The 10,707-nt window shown below is 38.7% G+C and overlaps 1 protein-coding gene across 1 annotated transcript; it reads left to right on the top strand.

Annotated features, from left to right (window-relative positions):
- The first annotated feature begins 1,399 nt into the window (after nucleotides 1-1,399).
- On the top strand, nucleotides 1,400-9,979 carry LOC137079182 (uncharacterized). The gene is made up of 7 exons (XM_067447144.1): nucleotides 1,400-1,618; nucleotides 3,172-3,354; nucleotides 6,143-6,358; nucleotides 6,658-6,711; nucleotides 6,801-6,839; nucleotides 6,911-7,111; nucleotides 9,431-9,979. The coding sequence occupies exons 1-7, from the start codon at nucleotides 1,612-1,614 to the stop codon at nucleotides 9,655-9,657; spliced, it is 927 nt and encodes a 308-aa protein (XP_067303245.1). The 5' UTR covers nucleotides 1,400-1,611; the 3' UTR covers nucleotides 9,658-9,979.
- Nucleotides 9,980-10,707: the final 728 nt, after the last annotated feature.

Genomic DNA, 10,707 nt, shown 5'->3' on the forward strand with positions numbered 1-10,707 from the left:
GTCATCCGATTATTAGTACAGAATACCGTAAGCTTTCAGCCTTTGGAGGTTTCACCGGCAGCAACTTCTCTAACATGGATTTACTGATCAAATTTAGCACGTTTATGGAAATATGAGAATATTATTAAAATGAATAACATCAGCCAAATGCAAAATCAGAATACTATGAAAATCTCCAATAATTAAATATGTTAAATAAAACAAATATTTGATGCATTTAATCTCACTTTATAGACCAATGTCTTGCTGCTGACCTTTGAGGATTCAGTTAAACCCTCTGCATACCTATATCTCGCCTTAAACTTTGAGGCTTATTTTTTATTTTGGTGTGAAACGTTTTGTTGTTGTTGTTAAAACAAAAATACAAACCAACCCAAGTAAGAAAAAGTAACACAAAATTATGTAAAACATTACTTTTCTTAAAAAGTAACTAAGTAACAATATTGTAATCCATTACTTTTCAAAGTAACTTTCCACAACACTGCTATTAACTATGACTTTTGCCTAAGTAATTAATACTGCTTATTATTATTTATTAACGTTTAGATTAAGAGACGTAGAATATGATCATGCAGAATAAGGCATTAATATGTGCTTCATAAGTGCTAAGCAGATAATATCCTGTTGAAAAATGAGCAAATGTTTTGAAGCATGGCCGCTGCTTTAGTAGGTCATGAGCTGGAGCTAGTGTCTGAGGACCAGCATGATCATCATTAACCAGCTAATGACCAGCTCATGACCAGCTACTGACCAGCTCATGACCAGCTACTGACCAGCTAATGACCAGCTACTGATCAGTTCATGACCAGCTACTGACCAGCAACTGACCAGCTCATGACCAGCATACACCAGCTCATGACCAGCTACTGACCAGCTCATGACCAGCATACACCAGTTAATGACCAGCTCATGACCACCTACTGACCAGCTCATGACCAGCTACTGACCAGCTAATGACCAGCTACTGATCAGTTCATGACCAGCTACTGACCAGCAACTGACCAGCTCATGACCAGCATACACCAGCTCATGACCAGCTACTGACCAGCTCATGACCAGCATACACCAGTTAATGACCAGCTCATGACCACCTACTGACCAGCTCATGACCAGCGGTCATGCTTCAAAACAAACCTAACCAGCATATGCTGTTTTTTCAAAAGGGATATGCAAGCTAATAAGCAACTAATAGTTAATAGTGAGAATTGGACCGTAGGCTACACTGTTACCAAAGGTTTTAACAGAAGTTTGCCCTTTGCTCTCTCTTGTTTTGAGGTCGTAAACGTTGCCGCTGCGCATCAGAGTTTGAAGGTGAATCAACACATGTGGAAGAGATTCACCTCTTGATGGCTTTTGCCATTTGTTTGTTGGACTCCCTGTGGAGAGACAGACTCCAGCCCCTCTCGCCTCACACACACACACACACACACACACACACACACACACACACACACACACACACACACACACACACACACACACACACACACACACACACACGGGTCTCTTTAAAAGCTGCTGGTCAGAACAGCAGCTCTACACTCAGGACTCGACGTCTAAACTTTCGGCGGTTTCTCAGACATTTCTCATCTAGGCTACGCTCAACTCAAGATGGCGGGTAAGTAGGCTAATATGACTTAAGAGTAGGCTACTATCTTTAAATAACATTTTTTATAAAGCTAGAAATAGCCGAATTCAAATTTTAAGGAATAGATTATAGGGGACTCAATAAATCAGTAGCTATATTATAAATGGAGAGACGCAATGAGTTATATTACTTTCCTTTTCTTTTTATGGGAGAATGTTTGGCCACGGAATAAAAGTATTTAAAATACAATTGCGAGATTTTATATAATTTTCAGATTTTTATATCTTCCAGCTGTGTACACCACACACAATGCTGATCTCAGAATACTCGCTATAAAATTGTTGGCGTTCTTCTTGTTTAACGTTAATTGATAGCCTAATGAACACGCAGAACTCGTTTTAGTTTGAGCCTGATTTGTGAAAACTTTGTCATATTTGAGCGCGTTTTAGTGTTTCTCGTCGCTCTGTCCCCTTATGTGTGTTGTTATAATGTGATAATGTTCCAATGAATAGCGGCCTATTAGATAAACGAGCTAAAGAATGGGCAACTAGCCAGGTCATAGGGGAGAGTGGGGTAAGATGAGCCTTTTTTCTTCTTCTTTTTTTACTTATGTGGTCCTCAAGATAAGATAAAATAAGGCAGAAGTACAATGAAAGTAATTTCAGGATGTTTCCTATCATTATAAATAATAAGAATATAGCCTAAATAGGGTTCTAAAAATGTGGTTTCTTAAATAAAAAACTGTTCCTGTGGCTCAATTTACCTCAGGTTTGGGGTTGATCCAAGTCAGTGGGTAAGTTGCACCATCTGATTGAATCTGAATCAAAACCATGTGAGATTGTAAAGATAAATTACCTCTTTTAAAAAAACATTTCCTTTCACAAATAGTCATATTTCTTTTCTTAAAGCTAACTTAAACAACATAAAACCAACCAAATGAAGTTGACATTTCAATATCTTTAATTGTTTGTATTTCTGAAACAGTAGGCTATGTTGAAGACCAAAGCTATAATCTTCCCCAACACAGACTAAACAGTTATAATACAATTAAATAAACATGAAATAAAATAAAACTAAATTAGAATGACTTAATAAATGTCACTGAAACTAATACGCATTTTAGTCAAAAGGTTCTTGGCTTGGTAGTTTTTCTGCATTCATTAGGTCATAAGGGATAAATATATGTACAATACCGGTCAAAACTTTTACAAAGATAGGCTACTGAAAATGTTTTTAAAGAAGTCTGTTCTGCTCACCAAGGCTGCATTTATTTGATCCAAAATACAGCAAAAACTGTTTTACTGTGAAATATTTTTACAATTTTAAAATATTTACAATTTACAATTTTACAGAAAGGGAACTTCTGTTAAATTAAATATCTCGCTTGGCATTGAACTTTGAGCTTTATAATTTTACAGGTATTATTTATGTTCTAACAGCAACATTACACACTAACTAAAGTTTGAAAGATGGAATCGTGAAGAACGGGACCTTTAAGGAACCCTGGATAATATAAACAGTGTTTTCTATAATAGGCCGCTCATATTGCTTATGCTAAATCTAAATATTGTCATGTTTTTCAGATTTGCAGCCTGTTTCTGAATATCTGACTCAAGACGATAGAGAGAGAATCTTCCGGATCTTCAATATAGAAATAGAACATATGATTTTGAGGACTTCAAATTTAAGAGTCATTCCCGATGACAAACCGGTGACGAGGAAGAGACGCCGCACCGACTCTGCATCTGAGCAACACACAGCTGACCGTAAGAAGACGTTTTATTACATCTGTCTGTTATGCTGTAAAACCTGGCGCTCAATTATTCATTTGGTCCCATCATTACACACACACACACACACACACACACACACACACACACACACACACACACACACACACACACACACACACACACACACACACACACACACACACACACACACACACACACACACAGATTACATTTATTTGTTTAATGGCATGTTTTTATGAAAGGTCAGTATATCACTGACACTAATACAGCTCCTGATGTCTTTATGAAAGTATAGACAGTCAGCATAGTATGATTTCTACTTTTAATTGAACTCAAATAAATCAATTTTTTGCACTTCAGTGCATCACTGCTCATTTTCTTCTGGTTCAGTTTTAATTGCTCTGTGGCTGTCGTAGTTTCTGACCCATGTGAGCTCGTAAACAGAGCTTTAAGATTCTCAGGTAGGTCTAACCGGAAGGCCATATACTGAATGAAGTCTTCACTGCATACATTATCAGTTATAAAATCAATCCTTATTAAAGGGTTAGTTCACCCCAAAATGAAAATTATATGTTTATCTGCTTACCCCAGTGCATCCAACATGTAGGTGTGTTTGTTTCTTCAGTCGAACACAAATGAAGATTTTTAACTCAACCCTTGCTGTGTGTCGGTCATATAATGGGGTGAATGGGTAACAAGTCTATGAGAGCAAAAAAATGCTTAGACAACGTGCACAAAAACCGTGCTGCTGCTGACGACACATTGATTTCTTAAGACACAAATCGATCGGTTTCTGTGAGTATCTATATTATTTTGTTTACCTCATATCCCGACGAAGCTCATCATGTTTTCCCATTGGCTATAACTTCCGCTGGTAAGGTCAAACTGACGCAATCATAGATAGCTACAAACATTATTCAGTCAATTCAGTATCATTTATTTATTTATATATATATGATGTGGTGTTGTTTAATGGTTTATGTTTGGAGCTTCCGTCATTGCGACAAAGTAAAGGTGTGTACCCTAGCAACCACCAGAGTACCCTAGCAACCACAAAGTGGGGCAAAAAAGTATTTAGTCAGCCACCAATATTGCAAGTTCTCCCACTTAAAAAGATGAGAGGCCTGTAATTTTCATCATAGGTACACTTCAACTGTGAGAGACAGAATGAGAAAAAAAATCCAGAAAATCAAATTTGAATCATATTTTTAAAGATTTTATTTGCAAATTATGGTGAACAATAAGTATTATGTCAATAACAAAAGTTCATCTCAATACTTTGTTATATCCCCTTTGTTGGCAATAACAGAGATAAAATGTTTTCTGTAAGTCGCTACAAGGTTTTTACACACTGTTGCTGGTAGTTTGGCCCATTCCTCCCTCAGATCTCCTCTAGAGCAGTGATGTTGTAGGGCCATCATGGTCTCTGGGCAACACAGATTTTTAACTCCCTCCAAAGATTTCCTATGGGCTTGAGATCTGGAGACTGGCTAGACCAATCCAGGACCTTGAAATGCTTCTTACGAAGCCACTTCTTCATTGCCCGGGCGGTGTGTTTGGGATCATTGTCATGCTGAAAGACCCAGCCATGTTTCATCTTCAATGCCTTTGCTAATGGAAGGTTTTTACTCAAAATCTCACGATACATGGCCCCATTCATTCTTTCCTTTACACGGATCAGTCGTCCTGGTCCCTTAGCAGAAAAACAGCCCCAAAGCATGATGTTTCCACCCCCATGCTTCACAGTAGGTATGGTGCAACTCAGCATTCTTTCTCCTCCAAACACGACAAGTTTTTTTGGTTTCATCTGACCATATGACATTCTCCCAATCCTCTTCTGGATCATCCAAATGCTCTCTAGCAAACTTCAGATAGGCCTTGGCATGTACTGGCTTAAGCAATGGGACACGTCTGGCACTGCAGGATTTGAGTCCCTGGCGGCGTAGTGTGTTACTGATGGTGGCCTGTTACTTTGGTCCCATGTGGTTCTGGTGTTTTTTGCTCACTGTTTTTGTGATCATTTTGACCCCATGGGGTGAGATCTTGCGTGAAGCCCCATATCCCAGATTTCCACCATAATTTGCAAATAAATTCTTTAAAAATCTGGCAATGTGATTTTCTGAATTTTACTTCTCATTCTGTCTTTCATAGTTGAAGTGTACCTATGATGAAAATTACAGACCTCTCTCACCTTTTTAAGTGGGAGAACTTGCACAATTGATGGCTGACTAAATACTTTTTGCCCCACTCTATCTATCTATCTATCTATCCATCCATCCATCCATCCATCCATCCATCCATCCATCCATCCATCCATCCATCCATCCATCAGCTCTGATCTCTGTGAATACAGTCAGAGGCAGTGGTAACTTTAGCCACCGTTCAGTGTCCTAACCAGCACATTCACAAAATATAACGTGCGGTACTTACATGTTCTGAAAATGAAGTTGGTATTGATCCGTCTTTTTCTAATTCCTCTTGCTGCGGAGGTTCTCCACACCCCAGCTGTTGTTGTCGTTTATCCAAACTAGCCCAAGCTGTAAACAATCTGCCTTATTCTGAAAAGGGGGCGGGGGAGCAGCAGCTCATTTGCATTTTTCACGATCCGGTGCATTTTTGCTGCCACCCAAATATATAATAAATAATCTCCTGTGTATTTTTTTGCAGAAACTTCACACACACATTCTGGGAGCACCTGATACTTTAGATTACATCTTGTGAAAAGGGCATTATAGGACCCTTTTAAAAACATTGATGTACCTGTTGCCTAGTTCTGAGTTCTGCTAACACTTCTTTACAGAGAGCCGCGGTGAGAGAGCGGGAGACGCGGCGTCTTCGTCTGGGGCCGGCGATCGAGGCGAGGCGTCAGTGAGAGGACAGCAAACATCAGATGCGGACCTGTTCAGGAAGCAGCTAGAGAAATATGAGGCCGGAGACCTCTCTATAAGTGGCATTTTGCAGCTGATTGAAGAAACAAAACTAAACATCCGTTGTTTTATGACGGAGATCATGCAAGGTAGTCCAGACACTGTTACCCTTTTAAAGGGGGAATATGTTTAGTTGTCTTAATGTAATTACAGACTCGAGAATAATTCTGTGTAAAGCAACAGTGGATTTAATGCTGAGATGTGTGTTGATGTCTGAGATGAATAATTTATGCAACTGAATATTGTTTATTTCATAGAATTAAAAGCATGGATTTACGGCCATCCTTATATTGTTCAATTGCTTATAAGTAATAAGTTACATTTATTATAGAGTAATTTATTCAACACCGAATCTAAAGCATTTACCAAACATTTACATTTTTAACAGGCTTTAAAAACCAGCTGGAGGAGCACAACGCCCTTTTTAAAGTCGATCAAATACGTAAGACCACATCTGCACATTTTATATGGCATTTATATGCTTATAATTTGTTTTATTTTCAACTGAATATTTCATCTTTTTATTTGTAGGGACTGCGACCTTTAATAACATTGACGAAGACGATGAAGGTAAATGGGATTTTCTTCTGCTTATAGTGCTCCTCATTATCCTAAATCTCACCATTGTCATCTTTTTCTAGATTTGCAGCCCTCAGCAGAATACGTAGAACAATTGAAGTTTGAGGATCACAGGCACGTGACACAGAAAGCCTTAAGGAATGAGCTTCGTCAAATCATTGCACAATTAAAGTCTCAGATTCACGACGGTCGCCTTCTGATGGAGGACGGAGAATTGAGAGAAATCAAGCTTCAAATTTCAAAGAAGATAAAGGAATTAGAAGGTATTCCAGATGCACCAGTAGGATGATTAGACAATTTTATTATACCTTTTTTTGGTTGCCGGCCACTGCCAGCGTTTTTGCTTATCTATTATTAACTTTCATGGCCTTGAGAATATTTGTAGTATGAATATCTGGACATGCAATATAGAAAATAAAGAACAGCGCCTGTGCTTATAACCATTGTGCGTCAATTAAAAAAAAGCCATGAATCTAAACAAGTTATGTTCCAAATTTTAAGTTGATCTCAAAATATTAGCTTTCAGTCAGATTTAGTTTGGGCGCAGTACCAACATTTCCCCATTAGTTGCCAGCAAAGCTTCAAAATGTTGATGTGTTAGAAGCAGGAGAAATGGGCAAGCGTAAGGATTTGAGCGAGTTTTGTGCAAATTATGATGATTAGATGACTGGGTCAGAGCATCTCCAAAACTGCAGCTCTTGTGGGCTGTTCCCTACGGTGGCCGAGACAGCTCAACACGCAGCAAATGAAGAAAGCACCAGCAAATAAAGAAAACATCTTCATCAGTTTGACAACACACGCGCTGCAAATGTTCACAACGCATGCAAATACAAAAACGCGCAGCAAATCCTCACAACACATGCAAATACAAAAACGCACTGCAAATCCTTACAACACATACACATACAAAAACGCGCTGCAAAAGTTTACAACACATGCAAATTCAAAAACTGACCTGAAAGGTGCGTTTTTTTTTGTTTACTTTTATATCATGATGGTATAATTGCTTAGTCGTTTGGATATTGTTGGCCTAAATATATTGTTACACTGTATAAAAAAGACCATGCAATCATACATTCAGGATGTTTAAATAAACAAAACAAAAAAACTCACCTTTCAGCTGGTCAGTGACAACAACAGTGGTGACAGGCGAGTAAACAATAAGCAGGTCCCAGTAGGGGTTCGTCACTCAAAGGAGTCCCCTTAAACATTTCCGTTGTGGTCTGTGTTATTTGCAGCGCGTTTTTGTATGTGTATGTGTTGTAAGGATTTGCAGTGCGTTTTTGTATTTGCATGTGTTGTGAGGATTTGCAGTGCGTTTTTGTATTTGCATGTGTTGTGAGGATTTGCAGTGCGTTTTTGTATTTGCATGTGTTGTGAGGATTTGCTGCGCGTTTTTGTATTTGCATGCGTTGTGAACATTTGCAGCGCGTGTGTTGTCAAACTGATGAAGATGTTTTCTTTATTTGCTGGTGCTTTCTTCATTTGCTGCGTGTTGAGCTGTCTCGGCCACCGTAGTACCCGATCTGCAGTGGTCAGTATCTATCAAAAGTGCTCCAAGGAAGGACCAGTGGAGAACCGGCCACAGGGTCATGGGCGGCCAAGGCTCATTGATGCATGTGGGGAGCGAAGGCTGGTCCGTTTGATCCGATCGGACAAGCTACTTAAAGGATCTGCTGCTAACATGTTGGTGCCAGACCCCACAGCACACCTTCAGTGGACCACTTCCTTGATGGGTCAGGGCTGTTTTGGCATCAAAAAGGGGACCAACACAATATTAGGTCATAATGTTATCCTGATCGGTGTACAAACCACACTCTGACATCCATACCAACTGCATAATTTATCCAATTGCCTCAATAATATGCAGATGCAGAAAACAGGAATAAAATATTTGCTTTATAGCCCAAACCCCAGAAAATGGCAACATTTGTTAAAATTTTTTTAGAAAATTAAAAATGGCAAGACTTTCCAACACAATGAAAGCCTATTAACAAAGATTGTGTCATTAGTTAAACGGCCCTGCACTGTAAAACAATTTTGGTTGGTTTTTGTTGGTTTAACTTAAAAAAGTAAGAAATCTGGTTGCCTTAAAATGTTGAGTTTATTGAAATTAAACATTTGAGTTGATACAATGAAGGAAATTGGTTTAATAAATAGAAACTCAAAATATTATTGTGTCTGAACCACATTAAAAAATTTGATAAATCATGAAAATAGCATCATTTGGCTGCGTCATCACAAATAAAACACACACAGTTACCCAATTTGCTTACACAATCTTTTAATATTTTACCAAAGGTTGTTGAATCTCAAAAAAAATGTTCATTGTATTAACTCAAATTTTTAATTTCAATGAACCGTTTCTATATATATATATATATATATATATATATATATATATATATATATATATATATATATATATATATATATACATATATATACATATATATGCTTTTTTTTAATCGACATTTGAATGTGGGTAAGTTTGAGTAAAAAGCTGAGGAAATCCTATTTTTGTGTGGTGTGTATGAGAGTCCATCCTCCTCCTGAATCTCAGTGCTGTCCTGTTTTTCCAGATTTGCAGCCCATGGCAGACGCAGTAGCAGAAACAGGAGCAGGACTAGAAGCAGGATCACCAGCCCAGGACGACAGGAACAGGATACAGAACATTCGAAATTACTCTCGTCGAATGTCTAACCGACTTCGCGCTCAGATTCACGTCAGTTCCTTGAAGTCGATGTTTAAAGAATTAAGAGAAATCATGCTTCAGTTTCCGGACAGATTTACTGACTGTGTATGGTAGATATGAGCTATGAAATCAGATCAGATATTCACAGTGCACTGATAACTGTAATAATCACGAGTCAGCCTGACATTAACACAGTGTTATCTAAATGTGTGATGTGTATTTCTGAAGTGCTTAACTCAGACACGCTCTCCTCTGATACTGTAAACCGATGCAGACGCGTGTGTTTTCTGCTGCTTTATGTACAGTTACTGTGAAAAGCGCTATAGAAATAAACGTGTGATTTCTGCAGAGATTCACACTCTACACTCATTCATTCACAGTATGGACATCGTGTGTGTGTGTGTGTGTGTGTGTGTGTGAGAGAGAGAGAGAGAGAGAGAGAGTGTACTGTATATAATGTGAGTGTGTGTGTGAGCATATTTGTGTGTATGTGTGTGTGTGTGAGCATACGTGCGTGTCTGTATGTTTGTATGTAAGCATGTTTGTGCGTAAGTACAGGAGCGTATGTGTGTATGTTTGTGTGTGAGCATGTGTGCGTGAGTGTACGTGTGAGTGAGTGTGTGTGTGTGTGTGTTTGAGAGTGTATGACTATGTGTGTGTGAGTGTTTGTGTGTATGAGAGAGCGAGAGAGAGCGTGTGTACTGTATATAATGTGAGTGTGTGTGTGAGCATATTTGTGTGTATGTGTGTGTGTGAGCATACGTGCGTGTTTGTATGTAAGCATGTTTGTGCGTAAGTACAGGAGCGTATGTGTGTATGTTTGTGTGTGAGCATGTGTGAGTGAGTGTGTGTGTGTGTGTGTGTACGTTTGTGTGTGAGTGTTTGTGTGTATGAGAGAGAGAGAGTGTACGTTTGTGTGTGTGTGTTTTTCGCATGCTTGTGCGTATGCATTCGTAAGCGTACGTGTGTGTGCGCGAGATTTTCAGTGTATGTGAGTAAGAGTTTTTGTGTGTGTGTGTGTGAGAGCATGTTGCTCTCCACAATCTCTCTTATGGTACAGAGTCACTTATTATCCCCTCTGTTAAAAACTAAGATCAGCATTGCTATCACATTGCTCCACACTCCTGTATCTCCAATCAAACGGTGTTCCAGAAACCAAGAAGT

The sequence above is a fragment of the Pseudorasbora parva genome, chromosome 6 (genome assembly GCF_024679245.1).
Source record: "Pseudorasbora parva isolate DD20220531a chromosome 6, ASM2467924v1, whole genome shotgun sequence".
In the NCBI taxonomy this organism is placed as follows: Eukaryota; Metazoa; Chordata; class Actinopteri; order Cypriniformes; family Gobionidae; genus Pseudorasbora; species Pseudorasbora parva.

Coding starts and splice junctions, on each gene's coding strand:
- LOC137079182 (XM_067447144.1), top strand. Junction 6,359..6,657: donor TATGACGGAGATCATGCAAG/GTAGTCCAGACA, acceptor CATTTTTAACAG/GCTTTAAAAACCAGCTGGAG. Junction 6,712..6,800: donor TTTTAAAGTCGATCAAATAC/GTAAGACCACAT, acceptor TTTTATTTGTAG/GGACTGCGACCTTTAATAAC.